Source organism: Oncorhynchus mykiss, chromosome 19 (genome assembly GCF_013265735.2).
Source record: "Oncorhynchus mykiss isolate Arlee chromosome 19, USDA_OmykA_1.1, whole genome shotgun sequence".
NCBI lineage: Eukaryota > Metazoa > Chordata > Actinopteri > Salmoniformes > Salmonidae > Oncorhynchus > Oncorhynchus mykiss.
Genome location: NC_048583.1, coordinates 48120799 through 48145071, shown reverse-complemented (window position 1 = coordinate 48145071; position 24273 = coordinate 48120799). Strand labels below are relative to the sequence as shown.

General features: G+C 43.8%; 2 protein-coding genes across 4 annotated transcripts in view; one reads left to right on the top strand and one right to left on the bottom strand.

Moving 5' to 3' along the window:
- The window catches only part of LOC110498045 (dimethyladenosine transferase 1, mitochondrial), a 35236-nt gene that overhangs the window by 2071 nt on the left and 8892 nt on the right, over positions 1–24273 (top strand). Inside the window, exons 5-7 of one of the 2 annotated variants that reach the window (XM_036954972.1) lie at positions 338–489; positions 649–768; positions 20435–20938. In XM_036954972.1, coding sequence (XP_036810867.1) covers positions 338–489; positions 649–768; positions 20435–20452 — 290 coding nt within the window. In that variant the 3' untranslated portion in view covers positions 20453–20938. Of the gene's footprint in view, positions 1–337; positions 490–648; positions 769–20434; positions 20939–24273 lie in introns of those variants that run through there. The other variant, XM_021574596.2, reaches the window with a different exon arrangement.
- On the bottom strand, positions 15692–22847 carry LOC110498044 (claudin-20). 2 transcript variants are annotated; one of them, XR_002469764.2, is made up of 3 exons: positions 20932–21065; positions 19020–20302; positions 15692–16843 (listed from the first exon to the last, which is right to left on the bottom strand). XR_002469764.2 is itself a non-coding variant. In XM_036954971.1 (3 exons), exon 3 carries the CDS (start codon positions 20121–20123, stop codon positions 19398–19400), a length of 726 nt encoding a protein of 241 aa, XP_036810866.1. In that variant the 5' UTR covers positions 20124–20302; positions 20932–20982; positions 22542–22847; the 3' UTR covers positions 18454–19397. The 2 variants fall into 2 exon arrangements, 1 of the variants encoding a protein (XP_036810866.1); XM_036954971.1 differs by lacking the exon at positions 15692–16843 and adding an exon at positions 22542–22847 and having other exon boundaries at positions 18454–20302; positions 20932–20982.

Sequence of the window (24273 nt, the reverse complement as noted above, 5' to 3'; positions counted from 1 at the left end):
TTGTGTAAAGGAAGGGCAATCACATGTGACAGGCACTGATAAGGGTGGAGAGATGTGGTTTATTGAGGAAGGGGGTCGAGGTCAGGTCACATTACAGGAGAAGGAACCGTTTATGGCCCGCGTCACTTAATTTCCTGTCTAGCAATAACGATGTAATGTTTAGAGAGAAGGAGCACGTCACTCAAATTGGGGTTTATATACCACCACTGGTGGAACCATGTCTTTGTCTTTGCAGCTGTATGACCCAGTGGCTGAATGAACTTAGTTTGAGCTTTACTAATGGTCTGTGAGTTTTACTCTTATTTAGAACCTAACACTACTAAAACTGTCCCTCCAGATCTACCGGACCTGCATATCATTGGGAACCTTCCCTTCAGTGTGCCCACTCCTCTCATCATCAAGTGGCTGGAGAACATATCCAACAGAATTGGACACTTTGTTTACGGCCGGACCAGACTGACCCTTACCTTTCAGAAGGAGGTGGCAGAGGTGTGTGTGCTGTTTGTTCAATACTGTCTATTCTCACTCGGTCCATGTTCCTGAATCAGTAACTTCTTTTCCAGTCTGATTATTCAGCCCTTTTTTGTTGATCTAACTGCTCAGGGCCAGAAATGATACTGACACAACATGTTGGGTTCCCCTCTCAAGAGGTTGACAGCCAGCACAGCCAGCAGGCAGAGGAGTCGTCTGTCCATCATGGCCCAGTACCTCTGTGCTGTCAAGAGCTTCTTCACCATCCCAGGACGGGCCTTCATCCCCAAACTTGAGGTAGGACCCCACGCTCTGCTCTACTCTGCACACACACACACACACACACACAGAGCATCTTGGCTATGTATCCAAGTTGATGATGACAATGCTCCGTTTGTGGAGCACACACACTTGTAAATGGGCTCACAATCAGCCACACATCACCCCACACCAGGGGGTAGGACCCCCTATTTACTCTCTGTTCTCCTCCTCTTCCATTGCCCCCTTTTCTGCTGCTGTCACTAGACACGTACAGTTCAAGGGTTCATTACGGCTGCGTTAAATCAATGTTGTCTCAGTGTCTTCAGAATTGTGATACGTTGTTGGGTTATGATGCCTGGTGGATATATATCACACAGCAGTATTGAGGCCCCTTTTTACTGTCTTTTCTCTGTGTCGCTGGTGGGTTCCAGGGGAATGCTTATTATATAAGATTATAGGCCTAGGCTATTGACTACAGAGAATGTTTCTCTGTTCTTGGGGATGAGCTTTAGGTTGCTGTCTGATGGACTAGGGTCCCCTGAAGAAGAAGTCCCTCTCTAGGAGCCCTCTATGAGTAAATATTTCATCTGTATGGAATGGATGGAGTAAGTGAAGTGAATGAAACTAGGGCTGATTGTTCATTCTCTTAGAAGAAATGGCTCCAATGATTATTTAATCACACAGAGGCAGCTTTTACACCGTGTGTGTGTAAGTACACATGATGTTTGTGCGCAGGCGTCTGTGTAAGTATGTGAGTAGTGTGTTTATGCTGCAGTTGTTAATTTGTGCTCATGCATGTTCATCGCACAAACAGTTCTAAGTTGTATTAGTCGTATGTACGGGATACACATGGTATACATCGTCCTACCAAATGTATCGTTGTATTAGATACACATGGTATACATCGTCCTACCAAATGTATCGTTGTATTAGATACACATGGTATACATCGTCCTACCAAATGTATCGTTGCAGGATCCATCTCAATGCAACAGCATTAAGAAATAATGAAAGATAAGAATAAGAACATAAAGTAAATGGCTCAGTAGAATAGAATACACATTTTAGCATAAGTACACTTGAGATAAAAAGGTGCTATCTAGAACCTAAAAGGGTCCCCATAGGAGAACCCTTTGAAGTACCCTTTTTGGTTCCAGCCAAAGAACCCTTTTGGAATTGGTTTTTCTAAGAGTGTATAATACAGGTTGGCACAATTCATAGTCCAATATTTCCACGTGTTTTAGAGAAAGTGTTTAAATTGTTCTGTATTTAGCTATCATTATAAGTCTGGCAACAGCAGCAGTGATGTGTGTGTAGCATGAATGTGCGCGTGTGTGTGTGTGGTAAGGTGCGGAGAATCAAATCAAACGCTATTTGTCACATGCGCCGAATACAACAGGTGTAGACCTTACAGTGAAATGCGTACTTACAAGCCCTTAACCAACAATACTGTTCAAAAAGAGTTAAGAATATATTTACCAAATAATATAAAAAGCAACACAATAACAATAACGAGGCCATATGCAGGGGGTACCGAGTCAGTGTGAGGGGGTACAGGTTGGTTGAGGTCATTTGTACATGTAGGTAGGGGCAAAGTGACTATGCATAGAATCAGCAGGTGGTCAGTCCAGTTCAAGTGTTCAGCAGTCTGATGGCTTGTAGATAGAAACGGACTCTGAGCCTGTTGGTATCCAACCTCATGATCCGATACCGTCTGCCTGACGGTAAAGGAGAGAACAGTTTGTGGCTGGGGTGTGTGGGGTCCTTGATGATTTTGCAGGCCTTTTTTTGAGTAGATTTTCTGGATGGGTGGGAGCACGGCCCCAGTGATGTAGTGGGCCGTCTTCATCACCTGCTGGAGGGCCTTGCGGTCGTGGACGGAGCAATTCCAGTACCAGGCCATCATGCAACTGTTTAGGATGCTCTCGATGGTGCAGCGTTAGTATTTGTAGATGAATGCACAGGGTTGCATGCCACATTTCTACATCCGGCTTAGGAAGTAGAGCCGCTGTTGCGCCCTCTTGATAAGAGTAGTGGTGGTGTTGGTCCATGATAAGTCCTCTGTGATGTGGACGGCGAGGAACTTAAAACTCATGACTCTACTGCAGTCCCGTTGATGTGGATTGGGGCATGTTCCCTCCTCTGCTTCCTGAAGTCAACAATCAACTCCTTTGTTTTGCTGACGTTGAGGGAGAGGTTGTCATGACACCACAATTTCAGTTTACTAACCACCTCCCTATAGGCTGACTCGTCGTTGTTGGTTATCAGCAAACTTGATGATGGAGTTGGTGTCTAGGGAGAGTGGATGTCTAAGACAAATAATGGGTATTTCATGAGCTGGTCTCCTGCTGATGACAAGGCCGAACAGCACATTGTTGTTCATTCTGTGATTTTTATACCCAATAATATATACAGTGCCTTGCGAAAGTATTCGGCCCCCTTGAACTTTGCGACCTTTTGCCACATTTCAGGCTTCAAATATAAAGATATAAAACTGTATTTTTTTGTGAAGAATCAACAACAAGTGGGACACAATCATGAAGTGGAACGACATTTATTGGATATTTCAAACTTTTTTAACAAATCAAAAACTGAAAAATTGGGCGTGTAAAATTATTCAGCCCCCTTAAGTTAATACTTTGTAGCGCCACCTTTTGCTGCGATTACAGCTGTAAGTCGCTTGGGGTATGTCTCTCAGTTTTGCACATCGAGAGACTGACATTTTTTCCCATTCCTCCTTGCAAAACAGCTCGAGCTCAGTGAGGTTGGATGGAGAGCATTTGTGAACAGCAGTTTTCAGTTCTTTCCACAGATTCTCGATTGGATTCAGGTCTGGACTTTGACTTGGCCATTCTAACACCTGGATATGTTTATTTTTGAACCATTCCATTGTAGATTTTGCTTTATGTTTTGGATCATTGTCTTGTTGGAAGACAAATCTCCGTCACAGTCTCAGGTCTTTTGCAGACTCACTCAGGTTTTCTTCCAGAATGGTCCTGTATTTGGCTCCATCCATCTTCCCATCAATTTTAACCATCTTCCCTGTCCCTGCTGAAGAAAAGCAGGCCCAAACCATGATGCTGCCACCACCATGTTTGACAGTGGGGATGGTGTGTTCAGCTGTGTTGCTTTTACGCCAAACATAACGTTTTGCATTGTTGCCAAAAAGTTCAATTTTGGTTTCATCTGACCAGAGCACCTTCTTCCACATGTTTGGTGTGTCTCCCAGGTGGCTTGTGGCAAACTTTAAACGACACTTTTTATGGATATCTTTAAGAAATGGCTTTCTTCTTGCCACTCTTCCATAAAGGCCAGATTTGTGCAATATACGACTGATTGTTGTCCTATGGACAGTCTCCCACCTCAGCTGTAGATCTCTGCAGTTCATCCAGAGTGATCATGGGCCTCTTGGCTGCATCTCTGATCAGTCTTCTCCTTGTATGAGCTGAAAGTTTAGAGGGACGGCCAGGTCTTGGTAGATTTGCAGTGGTCTGATACTCCTTCCATTTCAATATTATCGCTTGCACAGTGCTCCTTGGGATGTTTAAAGCTTGGGAAATCTTTTTGTATCCAAATCCGGCTTTAAACTTATTCACAACAGTATCTCGGACCTGCCTGGTGTGTTCCTTGTTCTTCATGATGCTCTCTGCGCTTTTAACGGACCTCTGAGACTATCACAGTGCAGGTGCATTTATACGGAGACTTGATTACACACAGGTGGATTGTATTTATCATCATTAGTCATTTAGGTCAACATTGGATCATTCAGAGATCCTCACTGAACTTGTGGAGAGAGTTTGCTGCACTGAAAGTAAAGGGGCTGAATAATTTTGCACGCCCAATTTTTCAGTTTTTGATTTGTTAAAAAAGTTTGAAATATCCAATAAATGTCGTTCCACTTCATGATTGTGTCCCACTTGTTGTTGATTCTTCACAAAAAAATACAGTTTTATATCTTTATGTTTGAAGCCTGAAATGTGGCAAAAGGTCGCAAAGTTCAAGGGTTCAAGGCACTGTATATACCTTCACATGTTCATGTAAATAAACTCAGCAAAAAAAGAAATGTTTACTGCGTTTATTTTCAGCACACTTAACGTGTCAGTATTTGTATGAACATAACAAGATTCAACAACTAAGACATAAACTGAACAAGTTCCACAGACATGTGACTAACAGAAATTGAATAATATGTCCATGAACAAAGGGGGGTCAGAATCAAAAGTAACAGTCAGTATCTGGTGTGGCCACCAGCTGCATTAAGTACTGCAGTGCATCTCCTCCTCATGGACGGTACCAGATTTGCCAGTTCTTGCTGTGAGATGTTACCCCACTCTTCCACCAAGGCACCTGCAAGTTCCTGGACTTTTCTGGGGGGGAATGGCCCTAGCCCTCACCCTCCGATCCAACAACTCCCAGATGTGCTCAATGGGATTGAGATCCGGGCTCTTCGCTGGCCATGGCAGAACACTGACATTCCTGTCTTGCAGGAAATCACGCACAGAACGAGCAGTATGGCTGGTGCGTTGTCATGCTGGAGGGTCATGTCAGGATGAGCCTGCAGGAAGGGTACCACATGAGGGAGGAGGATGTCTTCCCTGTAACGCACAGCATTGAGATTGCCTGCAATGACATCAAGCTCAGTCCGATGATACTGTGACACACCGCCCCAGACCATGACGGACCCTCCACCTCCAAATCAATCCCGCTCCAGAGTACAGGCCTCGGTGTAACGCTCATTCCTTCGACGATAAATGCGAATCCGACCAGCACCCCTGGTGAGACAAATCCGCGACTCATCAGTGAAGAGCTCTTTTTGCCAGTCCTGTCTGGTCCAGCGACGGTGGGTTTGTGCCCGTAGGTGACATTGTTGCCAGTGATGTCTGGTGAGGACCTGCAATACAGGGACAGTCTGAGCACTGATGGAGGGATTGTGCATTCCTGGTGTAACTCGGGCAGTTGTTGCCATCCTGTCCTGCAGGTGTGATGTTCGGATGTACCGATCCTGGGCAGGTGTTGTTACACGTGGTCTGCCACTGCGAGGATGATCAGCTGTCCATCCTGTCTCCCTGTTGCGCTGTCTTAGGCGTCTCACAGTACGGACATTGCAATTTATTGCCCTGGTCACATCTGCAGTCCTCATGCCTCCTTGCAGCATGCCTAAAGTATGTTCAAGCAGATGAACAGGGACCCTGGGCATCTTTCTTTTGGTGTTTTTCAAAGTCAGTAGAAAGGCCTCTTTAGTGTCCTAAGTTTTCATAACTGTGACCTTAATTGCCTACCGTCTGTAAGCTGTTAGTGTCTTAACGACTGTTCCACAGGTGCATGTTCATTAACTGTTTATGGTTCATTGAACAAGCATGGGAAACAGTGTTTAAACCCTTTACAATGAGGATCTGTGAAGTTATTTGGATTTTACAAATTATCTTTGAAGACAGGGTCCTGAAAAAGGGATGTTTTTTTTTTGTTGCTGAGTTTATAATAATTCATAACACACTGACTAATGGAAGACTGGTATTACAGGAATTCCTGTTTGGATGAACAGTGAAATAGACCATAAATTTATAATAAACAAAATAATAATAAGTAGGTGTGTGTTTATATTTGTCCTATTTCAAATGTACAAGTGTGTATTAATATGCATGTGTGAATTGGAAATGTGTTTTTTGCATATCCCACTCTCCCTGAGACACCCTCATATTGTGGAGTCACAGCCAGGGTCTGCCATTATCAACTTAGGCCCTGAAGCAATTAGGGTTCAAGTGCTTTGCTCATGGGCGCATTGACAGATTTTTCACATTGTCTACTCTGGGATTCGAACTAGCGACATTTCAGTTACTGGCCCAAAGCTCTAACTGCTAGGCTACCTACCGCCCTTACAATACTGTATATACTTATGTTTTGTGTAAATATAGGTCCTTAAGTTCTACCAAAAGGGGGAGAGGGTGTTTCTAGATTAGTCTCATTTTCATGTCCCCTGAGGCCTGTTTACAGCTGGATTTGTGCAAAATCTTTGTTCATAGCCACCTACCCAGAGAGTGTTTTTATCAATACCTTGAAGTGCACTTGTGGGCAAAGGTAGGACTGATATTAAGTGCTTGAGGCAGTGCAGTACGAGAGTACATTCGGCCAAGACATCTACTACTGGCCATAACCATTGCTAAGAAGCAATGCACATGAAGTAGGGTGGACGATGGAGAGCTGTATTCCTGAAGGCTGTGCCTCTGTGTCTTTCTGTTTGTCCACACCGTCTGCTGAGGCCTGGTGGAGCAGCACGAGTTCTTAGACTGAGGAGAACATGCACATAGCCAAGCTAGACAAATCCAACATCCGCTCTACATTCTAATTGTTGGTATTATCTTGCTCTCTCTGTAGATTTGGATTGCTAATTGTGTGTTTTTATGAATAGGGATTTGCTCTTATTGAAGTTTCACTTATGTTTTTTCTTTTTTTCTTTATTCCTGTCATGTATCAGTCACATCTGAACTATGGTAACCCGGTTCTGGTGTGTGTGATGTGTGTATTCAAATCTGTAGGAACGAACGGGTTAATACAGACGAAGGAACGTTGCTGCTGTGTAGCTGTAATAATGTTGTTCAGCAGTTCTGAGAAAATGTGTCACAAAGAACTCTATGGATAGCAGTGTGTTACACACTGTGTTACACACTGTGTTACACACTGCTATCTCCCATTTTTACAGTACATCAAACCAGAAGCAGGGGCTATGTTACCTATATAACAATTAGCAGTGTAACCTCCTCACCTTCTGTGAAAATGTGTTTAATAGTTGTACTCTAACCAACGAACAGAAAACATCATTGAACCTTATAAAACTCAATGGTGAGAAAATGGCAATTGGATGAAAAAACCCATTAGTGGATTTAGTGGTTAATCCATTTTAACCTGAGGGAAAGAGAGGCACATTGTAGCTGACTGGTGATAATTTTTACATTTGCAGCTGCTGGTCCATAGTGTTGTGACTTAGGCTTTATCGTTTGTGTTATTTCATCTGTTGCCATGCATGTTCTCACCCCTGGAAGGAATGCACTGACTACCTCTGTCACATTGACTGAGTCTGATTGTCCTTGAAGGCTTCCGTCCAGCGTGATTGGATGACTCCTCGTTTGCCCTCCGGTCCATTGTGCCCTAGGTCTGCCTGTCACGGATCACATTCACACCCCTCTTTCTCCTCCTTGATTAGCTTTGCGTGTTAATATACATATTCAAGAAGAAAATACAAAATGGCTGCTTGTGGCAAATACAGGTCACTTGTAAATTGCAAATTACATTTTTATGTTCCCGAAAAAACAAAAAAGGTGTTATTGGCTTAGTAGAAATGACAAAGTACATAAATGGCTGTCTCTCTGATGTAATATTCTGACGGAGGGTCAAGGGGTTTGTGACCTCGGCCACAGAGATTTGAGACCATTTGACATCCCTTCAACATTATCGACAACCCTGCGTTTTTCAGCCAACCCTGCGTTTTTCAGCCAACCCTGTGTCTTTCAGCCAACCCTATGTTTTTCAGCCAACCCTGTGTTTTTCAGCCAACTCTGTGTTTTTCAGCCAACCCTGCGTTTCTCAGCCAACCCTGCGTTTCTCACTGCCTTTCCTAAAATGGAGGTTATTCAGACAAAGAGAGGAAAGCATGTTAGTGAGACTTGCCCATCCAATTCGCCCCGGCCTCCTCTCCTCTAGCCTGCACAGTTCTTTCCTGGCAGAATGTGATTAAAATCTGCCTGTCTCTGTCATTAACGGGTCTATAAGTTGCTCAATAGCTGCTCCATCACGTCCTAGAGGGCTGCTTCTCCACAGTAGACCCACGGGCCTCCAAGCTCCACAGACAGACAGAAAGAGAAAGCTTGAAAGAGGGAGAGAATGGGATGTGGAGCGAGTTAGTGGGAGTGATTGAGCTGAGAAGAGAGGTGGAGAGATTGGAAGACAGTGGGAGAGAGCAGTAGGAGATAAGAGTGGGAATGCTGCAACAGTCAGTGTGTACTCCACATGCAGAAGGAAAGGTAGGAGAGGAGAATGCTGCAACAGTCAGTGTGTACTCCACATGCAGTAGGAAAGGTAGGAGAGGAGAATGCCCGGAGACAGATTCATGACGTTGATTGATCTGAAGGGAGAGTGAAGCGTACCTCCAGCAGATGGTTGTCTGGGGCCGTCACCAGCCATCCTGAGTAATGGCTGCATCAGCGATCGGCTACCCACCCTGCTTCCCTAGCTCCAGTCTCTGAGGGGGAGGGCCGTACTGATGCTTTCCTTGTGCACAGCCCCTACTGATTTACTTAAAAATGTTGAATATTGTTTGTTACTTTGCGAAACAAGGCGTGCGTTACTTTCAGAATTATATTTCTACCAAACATTGCTATTCATAGATTCTGTAATCTACTGGAAAGTGTGCCCTCTATACATCTTTATGGGTCCATGTACTGTACGTAGCTCGAGAGAGATTTTTCATGAAAAGATAGTTAATCTGTACAGATCTCGTAGTAACCAAAAAAAAAAGTTAAACAAATCAAAACATATTTTAGATTCTTCAAAGTATCCACCCTTTGACTTGAAGACAGCAGTGGTGTAAAGTACTTTAAAGTACTACTTAAGTTGTTTTTTTGCGGTGTCTTACTTTACTCTACTACAAGAAAACAATGTACTCCATACATTTTCCCTGACACCCTTAAGTACTCGTTGCATTTTGAATGCTTAGCAGGAAAATGGTCCAATTCACGCACTTATCAAGAGAACAACTCTGCTCATCCCTACTGCCTCTGATTTGGCACACTTACTAAACACACATACTTCATTTGTAAATTATGTCTGCGTATTGGAGTGTGACCCTGACTATCCGTAAATTAAAAAAGCAAGAAAACCTTGCCGTCTGGTTTGCCTGAACTCAGTTGTGAGTGTTGCAACCAAGGATAGACGATTTTTACGCACTTCAGCACTCAGTGATCTTGTTCTGTGAGCTTGTGTGGCCTACCACTTTGCAGCTGAGCCGTTGTTGCTGCTAGACGTTTCCACTTCACAATAACAGCACTTACAGTTGACCGGGGCAGCTCTAGCAGGGCAGACATTTTACAAACGGACTTGTTAGAAAGGTGGCATCCTATGATGGTGCCACGTTGAAAGTCACTGAGCTCGTCTGTACGGGCCATTCTACTGCCAATGTTTGTCTATGGAGAGGGCATGGCTGTGTGCTCTATTTTCTACACCTGTCAGCAACAGGTGTGGCTGAAGTAACCGAATCGACTGATTTGAAAGAGTGTCCAAATACGTTTAGTGTATATACCAGGCAGTGTCAGAGGAAAGCCCTAAAAATGGTCAGACTCCAGCCACCCAAGTCATAGACTGTTCTTTCTGCTTCTGCATGACAAGTGGTACCGATGCACCAGGTCTGGAACCAACAGGACCCTGAACACCTTCTACCCTCAAACCATAAGACTTCTAAATAGTTAACCCAATAGCTACCCAGACCATCTGCATTGACCCTTTTTTCACCAACTCCTTTGACTCATCATATACGCTGCTGCTACTGTTTATGTTACTTTATAGTTATAGCGAAGTTATTATCATTGTGTGTATTATTACGCGTGATTACTCTTCTATTTGTTTAGTTTTTACATTGTACTACAGCACACAATTCATCTAGGCCTTTTCCTATCTTATATAATGGGGTCAACCATGGTATTACCAGTATAGGAAAGATAACGCCTGAAGGCTTGTACTCGATACATCATAGTTCCAAGGTAAATTTATAAACAATTTTGAATCCTCCATTAAACAACATGCCTAGGTTGGCAGAGTTGGCTTATCAACATCTTGATAGTTGACATGTGCTTTTCTTTCTATTGCCCCTCCTATCTGAAATGAACGCGGGGTTAGCTGGGATTCAATGCTGGCAGATTCACATGAACATCATCCACGCCAAGAAACATTTAGGTATTCTGAAACATAGTTGAGGAATCCTGGCCGTGTTCCAGGAAAAGACAGTCAGCTTCAAACAGGCAATTGCAGGCGGGTTCCTTGAAACACTATGCAAATTCTGAGAAAAAGGAGCTACAGTGCCTTCAGAAAGTATTCACACCCCTTGACCTTTTCCAGATGTTGTTGTGTCACAGCCTGAATTTAAAATGCATTAAACTGAGATTTTGTGTCACTGGCCTTACACACAAGACCCCATAAAGTTTTTGAATGACTACCTAATTTCTGTACCCCACACATCTGTAAGGTCCCTCAGTCAAGCAGTAAATTTCAAACACAGATTCAACCACAAAGACCAGGGTGGTTTCCCAATGCCTCGCAAAGAAGGGCACCTACAGTATTGGTAGACGGGTAAAAAAATAATTAGAAACAGATATTGAATATCCTTCTGAGCATGGGAAAGTTATTAATTACACATTGGATGGTGTATCATTACAACCAATCACTACAAAGATATGTACTTTATGTCCTGAATACAAAGTGTTATGTTTGGGGAAAAACAAACACAACACATCACTGAGTACCACTCTTCATTTTCAAGCATGGTGGTTGCTGCATCATGTGACTGCATCGCGTTATGGGTATGCTTGTCATCGGCAAGGACTACGGAGTTTTTGGGGGGGATAAAAATAAACGGAATAGAGCTTAGCACGGGCAAAATCCTAGAGGAGACTGGTTCAGTCTGCTTTCCAACAGACAGTGAGAGACAAATTAATCTTTCAGCAGGACAATAACCTGAAAGACCAAAAATACACTGGAGTTGCTTACCAAGATGACATTGAATGTTCCTGAGTGGCCTAGTTACAGTTAAATCAGCTTGAAAATCTTAATGCAAAGCTTGAAAATGATTGTCTAGCAATGATCAACAACCAACTTGACAGAGCTTGGAGAATATTTTTTATAATAATGTACAAATATTGTAAAATCCAGGTGTGCAAAGCTCCTAGAGACTTACCCAGAAAGACTCACAGCTGCAATCACTGCCAAATGTGATTCTAACATGTGAGAGATATCTGTATTTCATTTTCAATATATTAGCAAAAAAATGGTATTGTGTGTAGATTAAATATATTTCATCTATTTTTTAATTCGGGCTGTAAAACATAAATGTAGAATAAGTCGAGGGGTATGAATACTTTCTGAAGGCTCTGTATAGTATTGAAAGGATCAATACATAAGCTGTTAACTCTGTGTTTATTTTTAAAGATTTTAATTAAAAAGGTCAAGCACTGATTTTACATTTTTCATTTCAGCCTGTTCAGTGGGCACTTCAGCTGAGCGGTGTGCTTTTCACATATACACACAAAATAGAAAGTCTGGGCTGCTGGAAAAAAAACATGGTCTGTGCCAACAAACAAAAAAAGGTTAGATTCATTTGTTTCCAGCTAAAGTCATACAATTACTGTAGATCAAAACAAATATTTGCAGTGCAAGAACAATATAATTGTTTTCTGATTCTCCAGATGACATAACCAACTCTGATTTTCTGTTTGGTTCATTCAGAACAGCCCTGGAAACGATGCCTAATAACTACGTGTGAGGAAAGGTCTGTTTCAAGAGACATTTTTCTATGTAGTGGACCTTACCTTTAGCCGATCTTTTTAGTGCCGTAACTCTTCTAATGCTTCTGGTGATCTGAAATATTCAAATTCTTCTTTGAACTGTCAGGGTGTCTTTGTCATCTTGCTGAGCTCATACTGCTTCTCTCAGCACTTCACTGCCGCAGCAAGGTCATTGCCATTACTCCCCAGCCTCAGATGTGTACTGGAACAGGAGGGCAAAGTCTTGGACAATGCAAGGTCATTTTCAGCTGCTGTCGATGACCGTATTATATCGCCAATATGGACTCTCATGAAGATGATGGTTGTCCAGAAGAAAATGCCTTGCATTAAGTAAGGTGAAATATTGGCATGCCTTGGGTGATTGTTCTCAGCGATGCATTACAGCACTATGGTTATTGCTGATGGGGTTTTGATGAGCGGTAGGGCGTTGAGATTCTTGGCCCAGCGTATATTTATCTTTGTACCTGCCAACATCATGACTTAAGAGCTGCTTCACGGCTAAATGCTTGTTAGTGATATCCTTATAATGAAACATGCTTTTTTATTTAACTCTGGCTGTAAAATGTTATCGGTTTAAAAATGATATCGATAAAGAGCTGATTTGATTTAGAGCCTCAACCACATACATCTACAGACTCACGCATCTCGCTGTTACTGAGCGTGCGCATTGCAAGTCAACTTGTCTTGACGCTCAAGGTGGGATATACAGTTGGATTAACTCCTGTGCCTGCAGGGTTCAAAGTTCTCCTCTGAGTCCACATCCCTGGTCTGTCATGACGGCATCTCAGGGTGAAACCCTTTGAAGGGAATGTAGGATAAATACACAGAGGAGCGGATCTTATTAACATTTACCCAAGAGGGGAGCTGCTATTTGATCTCCACTCTGTTGCATAACCAAGAGGAGAGAACGCCTTGAATAATCCATGTTTGTTTCAAGAAAGCCACATATCTCCGAACTTCCCACCGTTGACTTGGCTGTAATCAGCCGCGAGATTCTCATTACTATCTATACAGAACAAAAATATAAACGCAACATTTTCAAAGATTTTACTGAGTTACAGTTCATATAAGAAAATCTGTCAATTGGATTTCACATGACTGGGAATACAGATATGCATCTGTTGGTCACAGATACCTTAAAAATAATAATTAATCTGGTGTGACCACCATTGGCCTCATGCAGCGCAACACATCTCCTTCACATAGAGTTGACCATTTTGTTGATTGTGGCCTGTGGAATGTTGTCCCACTCCTCTTCAATGTCTGTGCGAAGTTGCTTGATATTGGCAGGAACTGGAACACAGTCGTGCATGTCGATCCAGAGCATCCCAAACATGCTTGAAACATGTAAAGTGTTGGTCCTATGTTTCAAGAGCTGAAAAAAAGATCCCCGAAATTTCCATACGCACAAAAATGTTGTGCACAAATTTGTTTACATCCCTGTTAGTGTGCATTTCTCCTTTACTAAGATTATCCATCCACCTGACAGCTTTTTGATATGCCACACCTGATTAAACAGCATTATCATTACAAAGGTGCACCTTGTGCTGGGGACAATAAAAGGACACTTTAAAATGTGAATTTTTGTCACACAACAATGCCACAGATGTGTCAAGTTTTGAGGGAGCGTGTTGACTGCAGGAATGTCCAACAGAGCTGTTGCCAGAGAATTGAATGTTCATTTCTCTACCATAAGCTGCCTCCAACGTCGTTTTAGGGAATTTGGCAGTATGTCACAACCGCAGACCACATGTAACCACGCCAGCCAAGGACCTCCACATCTGGCTTCACTTGCGGGATCCTCTGAGAGGGGGTGGGGGAGTGTTTTTGTCTGTAATAAATCCTGTTTGTTATGGAAAACTCATTCTGATTGGCTGGGCCTGGCTCCCCAGTGTGTGGGCCTATACCATCACAGGACCACCCATGGCTGCGCCCCTGCCCAGTCATGTGAAATCCATAAATTAGGACCTAATTTATTTAAATTGACTGATTTCCTTAATTGAACTGTAACTCAGTAAAATATTGGAAATTATTGATGTTGCGTTTTATATTTTTGTTCAGTATAGTTTTCTTGAACCTTATTTGTGAAACAGTTTTCTAAATGTTGTTAAATGTGATGTTCTGGTGCGATTCAGGAAGCTGATTGAGGACCTTATTACTAATAAATGTGTTTGTTTCTTATGACCGCGTTTTCTTTCTGCTTGTATTTTGATGTGTTTATATGTAATTCGGGGCTCATCTATAAAATAAACCTTGGTCTCAGTATAACTCTGATAAAATAAACACAAAACAGTGATTTATGGGCTCCCGGGGCACTACATCTCAGTGCAAGAGGCATCACTACAGTCCCTGGTTTGATTCCAGGCTGTATCACATCCGGCCGTGATCGGGAGTCCCATAGGGTGGCACACAATTGTCCCAGCGTCGTCCGGGTTTGGCCGGGGTAGGCTGTCATTGTAAATAAGAGTTTGTTCTTAACTGACTTGCCTAGTTAAATAAAGGTTCAATTAAAAATGTATGTATATATGTGTGTGTGTATATGTATATATATATATATATATATATAAAAAAACAATTGAGACCTACAGTGATTTAAAAATACAACTATAAAGACAGCATTCAGGCTTTAAAGCATCTACTTCATGGATGAAAAGCAGGGATTTATTCCCCAGCTGGAAGTAAGACCAGTATTTGTGGGGTCTTAGTTTTGGATATTTCTCTCCAGTCTGACTTGGCATTACTCTTCATGAGTCAGATTTTGAAGCTGGCGAGGCTGTTTTGATGCCCAATGGCTGATGGGATGCTCGGTGGAACCAGAGGAAGGGATGGGGGGTGCAGATTGCACTCCTCCATGTTACCCATGCTGGCTGACTGACTGGCTTTATCAGCTGTTGCTTTGTATTCCAGTCTAATTGTACAAATGTTGCAGCAGCTAACCTACACATGCTGTCATTCATTATCATTCTGTTCACACTCAGACAAAATAATCCCCATTTGCCACAACTCTCACAGGGTTAGTTATTTCATGCCACTTGCTGATGCTCTCTCCATACCTCTGAAGTATTGTGTTTACATCTCAATGAGAGAGAGCTGGATTCTGAACGTGCTTTATGGAGAGTGTTTCGGCTTTTTTCATCCAATTTGCAGACGGTATGTAATGTTTTATGGATACGTGTTCATGAAGGGAGTGAAACCTCCATCTCTTCTTTGAGCTGTTTTTCAGAGAGCTGCTGTGTGTGTGTGTGTGTGTGTGTGTGTGTAGAGGCTATAAGAACAGTATGAAGAGACAGCCAGCCTGCTTGCCTACGCACAGTACAACCAGTACCTTCCAGAAATCTGTGTTTTTGGCAGGAAGCTGAGAGCCATCTCGAACTGCTCACACACGTACACACAGTCATTTAATATAGGCATATTGCTCTGCTTCCACAAAATATTTTTTTATTGGTAAAAAATATAACTACTTGCACAAGCACATTTAGACAACAGTAACCAGAACACTTGAACTGTTGAAAATCCTCTGGCAAATTAAGAAGTGCTGAAGCATCCACGAAAATAAGCTGCAATTATCAAAATGATAATTCCTGTCTTGGTTCTGCAGGAGAGCTGCAGCTGTTTAGACATCTAGACCATTTGAAGCTAATGAAATGGTGCGCTGGCTGAGGAACAGGCTGCACATCTACACAACGGAACAAACCTCCAGCTCACATTGGCCTGCTCAAATCACATCAGACAGAAATGGCTTTGCTCTTTTTCAGACTGCCAGTTGTGTTACGTACATTTGAACCGGTCCAGAGGACTTGCAATGCTCAGCCGCTTGAAACAAACTGCGCTGTCCAACAAGGTAACACAAGCAAAGGTGCAGTCAAGTAGTCTTCTTATGAAGAAGATGCAGTGTATGAACATGATAAAAGACATTTGAACTAAATAGGAAAGAAAGTTACCTTGGCAGAAAAAAATCTAATAAGTCCACAAATGTCCTAGCCAAATGCATACTGTTCTCTGCAGAAGCACGATTTAAACATTACAACAAATAAAAAATGAACAAGTGTTTCAAGGCTTTCCCGACGAAATCAGAATTGTTTATGCGTCTGAAATTGTGTGCTTTGGAATAATAAGGTTGAAAAAGGAACCATGGAAATCTGCATCCTACTGTACACAAGTGTCTAGCTTACTCAAGACTTGGCCTCGCACAACAAATAATTACTCCATAAAACCATATGCCAATGTATAATTCACATACAAACAAATGTAATTGAAAAAGTAAACCGTATGAACTACTTGCAGTATCAAACTTGACAGGAGTTGATTTGGCACATTCTCCAACACGTATGTGTTGGTATGTATTCAGACTGTTCACGAGGGCACATTGACATTCTTCTCATCATTTTATTGCATTCGTAAGGGGTGCCTGGGCATTGGGCAGTGTATTATTATTATACTGATGCCCAGTCCGGTCCTCTCTTCTCTATACATGGGGTATGAAACAGGCTGCCAGGACCTCTAGTGATGCCTCCAGTGTGCAGGCAGCCGCCTGCAGGTGGCGAGCTGGGCTTAGCCATCTGCTCGCCCTGTAAAAAACAGTGTGTTAGAGAACGAACAACACGCGGTCTGCGCCACACATCACTGCCAGGACCTGTCACCAGAGCAGCCATTTCAGGCCTGAGACAGCACATCTTCCCTTACTCTCAGCTGTGTACAGACACACATGAGAACTTGACTGTGTTAAAGCGCAGTAGCAGCCCTGAGAAATGAGTTGGTGGCGGGAGTTGTGTGTGTGTGTGTGTGCTGACCAGCATGCTCTTAACATGCAACAGTGTTCCCTGTCAGTCAGAGAGAAATGCTGCTTTACTTCCCTTTAGAAAAATACTGCTATAGATGGAGAGACCAGGGAGAGGTAGAGGAGAGCAAAGCTGACAGGTACTATAAGGAAAGATGAGAATGGCACAGAGAAGTTGCTTTGACTTTAGCCACACAATCTCCTGCAGGTGCTGAACAGTAGCATATGCACTGCTGACGCACTAAACAAGTCACATAGTGGAATACCTCAAACCGTTTTCTAGATTTGGAGGCACATCTGCCACACTGCTACAGTTAATAATATATACCATTTAGCAGACGATTTTATCCAAAGCGACTTAGTCAAGCGTGTATACATATTACGTATGGGTGGTCCCGGGAATCGAACCCACTATCCTGGCATTGCAAGCCCCATTTTCTACCTACTGATCTACAATTCTAATAATCAGCCTGACTTTTCAAAACACAGCCCTTTTCCCCCATAATACTAATTGCATGTCAGACACAGTGTAATATGGGACAACATAAAGAGAGCATTTCCCAGACAGACCTGGGTGTAACGGTGGCTTGGTGCTTCCTGTCACTGGGCTAATAAAGGGGATTAGTGAAGCAGCTGTGCATGTGTGGAGGCTCTTCACAAGGCTTATGGGGCCATGGGGAGGGAGAGATGCCCCCCTAACCAACCTCAAAGTACAGGCTGACACCCCACCCCCAATCACAGACAATAAAGATATTTGGGCACAGGATCCCGTTTCCATGGCAGTGAGGAGGCGGACAGCAGGATGAAAAGCACACACAGCCCAGTGAGGCAGAGGGTACAGTTTGTGTGGGTTTTTGTATCTGTGTGTGTGTGTGCCTCAGTGTGTGGTTGTGTAATCTATGTGTGGGTGGGTGTGAACTGTGCGTCTGTGGGTGTATGAGTGTTTTGTATGCGTAATGCATGAAGTAAGTAGTGTGTAGCCCAGCCTGAAGAAGGCAGCTCCTTTTTGTTTTGGAGCTTAATAGTAAAGTATGTCATACAGTCCACTCTGCTGAAGGTGGGACTGTCTCTGTGTGTCTCTGTCTCTCTCTCGCTGTTTGTCTCTCTCTCGCGGTTTGTCTCTCTTTCTGTCTGTGTGTCTCTCTCACTGTTTGTCCCTCTCTCTCGCGGTTTGTCTCTCTTTCTGTCTCTGTGTGTCTCTGTCTCTCTCTCTCGGTTTGTCTCTTTCTGTCTGTGTGTCTCTCTCACTGTTTGTCCCTCTCTCTCGTGGTTTGTCTCTCTTTCTGTCTGTGTCTCACTGTTTGTCCCTCCCTCTCTGTCTGTCTTTGTCTCTCTCTCGGTTTGTCTCTTTCTGTCTGTGTGTCTCTCTCACTGTTTGTCCCTCTCTCTCGCGGTTTGTCTCTCTTTCTGTCTGTGTCTCACTGTTTGTCCCTCTCTCTCGCGGTTTGTCTCTCTTTCTGTCTGTGTCTCACTGTTTGTCCCTCCCTCTCTGTCTGTCTCTTTCTCTCTCTGTCTGTCTCTACCTGCAGGGTGAGTTACAGGATTTTGTTTATATGCCATTCTGTTCGATCTCCAAGCCCAGCACCCTTTGTATTAATTCTGACAGCACTCTTTGAACAGTTTCAATGGGAAGGATAACATACTACAGCTTTTTAGGCATTGCGTTGGCTACACTACATACGTCTGTCTCTAACAGGCATTCCTCTGCAATATACACAGACAGGCTCCAAACAGCATGCTTAGGCAAAATATCAGTCTATTAGCTACCAAAAATAAGACTGACTTAAATCAGTCCCAACAACTAGCATATCTAGTGGATAGTTCAAAACAACAGTAGCTTGCTTATGGAAAGGGAATTGCACGTACTGTTATTGCCTCTGAGACAATAATAGCAATATTGCCGACTTGCCGAATGGGTGGTTACCAAACGATTATTAGCAGCTAAATGATTGCTTATTAATTCAAACCTTTGGCGAGGAAAAGGAAATTAACGGGAGGCTTGTTATCAGCTAATCCATTCCCCCGGGAAGTCTTAATGGATTTACTGATGATTGCTGGGGTATCTGCATGTGTCGCTGCGGCTCCCCTCCCATTCTGCAGCGCTTCCCTTCCTCCCCCGGCTGCGCTGCATTTCACATTCACCATCCGTCCGTCTGTTCCAAGGGGCTGCTCGGGGAATACCTCCACTGCTTGTGCTTGCAGAACAGAAAAAGAGGGGAAAGAGAGACGCCATCAAAGTCCTTCCCCTCTGCTCTAGTCTCCTCCTCAATCTCTTACGCAGTGTAAGCCCTGGTTGTTCCTCTAACTGGTGTGCCTAGCAGTAGCAAGTGGCTTGTTGCTTTAGCCTACACATAGTCCTGCAGGCTGTAGCCTGTCTTATTGTCTAGTGGGGAGAGGGAGCAGTACTGGTGCTGGTCCTGCTGCTGTTGCTGTAGGAGCTGCTGTTGCTGCTGCAGTATGAGTTTGTTGGGGGGGGGCAGTAAGATCATGTCCTGGTGACCGGGCCTCTTCCCCGAGCAAGACACGCAGAAGATGGACCCCCCCACGAAGAGGAAGCCTGCCGACAGGAAGGCCACGTACACGGCCCCCCCGGGCTCAAACTTATTGCTCTCGTGCACACTGCGGTCCAGGAAGTTAGTGATGACCTCGTTGGTGAACCAGGAAGCGGGCACCAGGCACAGGAAGCCGGCGGCGATGAAGCAGCCCCCGCTGGCGATGGCCGCGTGCCTCTTGGAGCGCCGGCCGCCCCCCCAGCGGGTACATTTGAGCCCCAGGGATGCCAGACACAGGCCCATGGCAGCCATCACACAGGACAGCACCATGGTGGTGCGGGCAGTCTGCAGGTAGGCGGGCAGCGACAGCACCGAGTACTTCAAGGTGCAGCTGAACATGCCGGTGCTGTACCAGGTGCAGTCCATCCACAGCCCCTGCATCTGGGAGATGGCTGTGATGATGTTGGAGCCCACGTCGGCACTCACCTTCCAATTGGGCAGCAGTGTGGCCACCATGGCCCCCATGATGCCCAACAGCGCCAGGATGAAGGCGAAGATCTGCATGCATGTGGATGCCATCTTCCTCCCGCTGCCTCTGCTGCTGCCGTGGCCTCCCCTCCTCCAGGCAGCATCCACCCAGCCCCAGCCAGGCACCTCGTCTCCTCCACCCCTCACCCCAGACGGCTGTAGAGGATCCTGGTGCTAGAGCGGGCAGCGGCCAATCTTCAGCCCCTTTCTTCAGCGCCGGCTCCACTGGACTGGAGAGGAGACAGGAATGAGAAATTGAATTGAGCAGGTCTCTTCGTTTTTCTCCCTCTCTTTTCTCTCTCTCCCCTCACACTCTCTCTCTCCCCTCTCTCACCACACTCATGCACAGACTTTTCTTGCAGGAACAAAGGAGAGTGTGAACTGGACCGATGAGAGAGATGGATGGCTCTGGCTGATAGTTGGAAAAGGAGACACTAGTTTTAGTGCGTGTGTATTTTGTGTTGCGCATGCCTCTCCTCTGTGCCGGCGCCTCATGGAACTGTTACTGAAGAGAATGACTTTCTGATAATTGTAATGCTCAATATGTGGACTTAAAGCTGCAGTGTCCTTATCACCACACTTCAATAAGGTTACCCCACCACAGTGACTTCAATATTAACACATTTCTTCAAATTTTTTATCATTTTATCACTGATACAATAATAAATATTTTTGTTTAGAACATTTTAAAGAACTTTGAAGACAGACAATTCATTATTTTTTTTATTTTAAGATTTGCCAGCATGGCTTTTTAATTTAAAATGTATTGATTATTCTTCAGTAAGGTACAAGGGAAAACATCCTTTAATTCTAATTGTTTATGATGTGCAGCAAGAGAGAGCAATGTTGAGATCCTTACCTCGGCTGATATCAATCTCCTTATGACGTGTCAGGTTCTTGGCAGTGATGTCTGTAAAAACACGAGGTGAGGAGGGTTCGAGGAGATTTTTTAGCCGTACGGATCCATTTCATGTCATCCATTTCCATAGCAACCGTATATTAAAGGACATCCTAGCCAGTCGTGAGCCACACATGCTCACTCGGCGCTTCTGAAAGGGGGTTGCTCTGCTTTCCTTTCAGTGCTGTAGAATAGACTCTCTCTACGTCACAGTGAGACGAGCTGCTACAGAATAGTATGCTCCATAGCGAAGCTTACTATGGTTTACACTGACACTCTGTAACTGTTTTAGCGTGTGTGAAGGGTCATCTACGTACTACATTTATTTTGCATTACATTAGAATTCATTGAGTTGTTCAATGCACTTGTCACGCAATGCTTGATTTATGCAGCAGATGATGGAGACAAGCAAACGCATTATGGACCAGCTCAGCCCGCTACCAGTCAAACTGCAATCAATCATAAGACAGAGCTGCTTCATTCCAATATTGACTCATATTATTAGCTGGCTAGCTAGAGGTGGCATCTAGCCACCGGATTGTTTATCATAACTAGCTAATATTTATCTGAAACAATGTGCACACTTTTGGCTATATTCATTCTCCCTGTTAGCCTAGCCGTAGTTAACCCGAGCTAGCTAGCGATTCAATGTTAGCCTAATGACAGATACACCTTCTTTCATAATTACACATATCATAATAACAGTGGGCTTACCGCCAGTCTCCAAAATGTTTAAGCTAAAGAAATGACAACTTTGTCCAACGTATCTCTATCTAACCAGAGAGACCCCGAATAACTTTCCACAACCACGTTGCTGCGTTTCTTTCATCTATACAAACAATGAATAACCCATTGCACCCTGGGAAATATAATTTATTCAACATTGTTTTACCTACACCCCCAGGTCAGATCTATAATCTAGCCTAATGAACACATGTTAATGTAGATCCTGAACTATATAGATTGAATTACTAGATACACATTGGGCACCAAATAATTATACAATGACACTTCTACAATAATAACCATATGAAGAAAACCTACTCCAAGCAGGTGGTAGTGGCTGTCCCGGCAGTGTTTTTCTTTTATTTATGTGGTAGCGAGTCCACTATGCCAAAACGGACGCTCCCTAGAGCAGTCAGCATCAGCAACCACTCAGTGGGAGACTAAACTCACAGCTGCTACCCTCCTCTCATTGCTCCTCCAGTCCCCTCTGCAGAGGACGTCTAGTAGGGGAAGGGAGGGGCAGGCAGGACGGCCTTGATTCATGAATGACAAAGAGATGCGAAAAACAGACTGGGCTAATAGACGTGATAACGCAGATGTGTGTTTCCATAATTTTGCTGCATGGGCAAGATCATCATAAACAGCCAGTTTCAGGAGAATGATCTCCACACTAGTAATGACCAAAATGGAGGTGGCAAGTATATCTGCTAAGTGATTGATTGGGTTGGTGATTGATCTGTTTGTTTAATTTGGTCCAATGATCCCCCAAGATATCCTCTCAGAGACTATTTCCACAGATAAGACATCACCAACACAATAACAGACACACACACACAAAGTATTACCTGAGTTGGTTGGCTGCTGACCTTTCAGACTTCAGTCTCCAGACCCTCGTGGGCTGCTGCTGCAGAAGGAGAAATAGCCACACTATTTAAGCACTGTACTGTGTTTGAGTGTGTTTTTACCGACAAGATCCTTGATGCTAGTGATGTTCTGTTGGGAAATAAATAAATAACAGGGATGGGAGAGGGGGGGGGTGAAGAAACCACAGTTAACATGTACCCAGGGAGTGCAGATGTGTGAAGACATGGCAGGCTATTATAAGCATGGCTCCTTGTTTTATCACTGCAGCCCCGTCCTCCATGTTATAGCTCCAAGGCATGACTGGACACAAAGATTGTCCTTTCCTGAGATGAGGGATTTTATTGTTACATTTGCATATTCTTTACTTCGTGGTTTAATTGGTTTTGTGCTCATCATTTAACGTTATGGTCGGAGGTGTCATCATGCCCATTTTCAACATGCAGAACGTTTGTAAACCATCAGGGGAAACTACCCAGGGTTGGTTTGATTTAGGGCCTGCATGTTTTCTTTACTACGATTGACTACCAAGTGGTCAGACATGTAGTTTTTTTAAAATGTCATGTAAAAACAGCCTAGATCCTGTTTTGTTTGTTTAGTAGACACATTTTTTCCACAGTCCTAATCTCTCTTCTGACCTAGTGGAATTCTTGACTGTAGAGTTGGTGAGTTTTCCTTTGGAAAACAATTCAGAGGACCTGTGGATCAGGATGGTTTACCTGTGCTGTGTGCCCAGGGCTGTTATGAGAGTGTGGGAAACACTGGTAGGCAGCACAGCGCAGAAAGGCACTAAGACAGGGCCCCCTCCAGCAAGTTGCCCATAGCTTTAGCTTGCCTAGTGCCTATACCTCCTGAGTGCCTGTCCTGTCCATCTGTGCTTCTAATGTAATGGAGGTTGTCTTCTGATGTAATGGGGCGGCAGGTAGCCCAGAGCATTGGACTAGTAACCGAAAGGTTGCAAGATCAAATCCCTGAGCTGACAAGGTCTGTCGTTCTGCCCCTGAACAAGGCAGTTAACCCGCTGTTCCTAGGCCGTCATTGAAAATAAGAATTTGTTCTTAACTGACTGTCCTAGTTAAATAAAGGTTAAAATTAAAATGGAGGTTGTCTTCTGATGTAATGGAGGTTGTCTTCTGATGTAATGGAGGTTGTCTTCTGATGTAATGGAGGTTGTCTTCTGTTGTCTTCTGATGTAATGGAGGTTGTCTTCTGATGTAATGGAGGTTGTCTTCTGATGTAATGGAGGTTGTCTTCTGATGTAATGGAGGTTGTCTTTTGATGTAATGGAGGTTGTCTTCTGATGTAATGGAGGTTGTCTTCTGATGTAATGGAGGTTGTCTTCTGATGTAATGGAGGTTGTCTTCTGATGTAATGGAGGTTGTCTTCTGATGTAATGGAGGTTGTCTTCTGATGTAATGGAGGTTGTCTTCTGATGTAATGGAGGTTGTCTTCTGATGTAATGGAGGTTGTCTTCTGATGTAATGGAGGTTGTCTTCTGATGTAATGGAGGTTGTCTTCTGAAAGTTTTGTTATGATTAATGCATCTCTTTCCCCTTGAGGGAATCTTCCTTTTTATTGTATTTTACTTTCTGTATTCCACAGCTGTGTATTCCATTGTTCCTGGCTCCCCCCTCAGAACCTGCAGCAGTTACATAAGGGGAAATGCGGGTTGCTCAGGTGGTATCGGCTAGCCACCCTGAGGGCCTGCCATCTCAT

Coding starts and splice junctions, on each gene's coding strand:
- LOC110498044 (XM_036954971.1), bottom strand. CDS start 20,123: ATGGCATCCACATGCATGCAGATCTTCGCCTTCATCCTGGCGCTGTTG.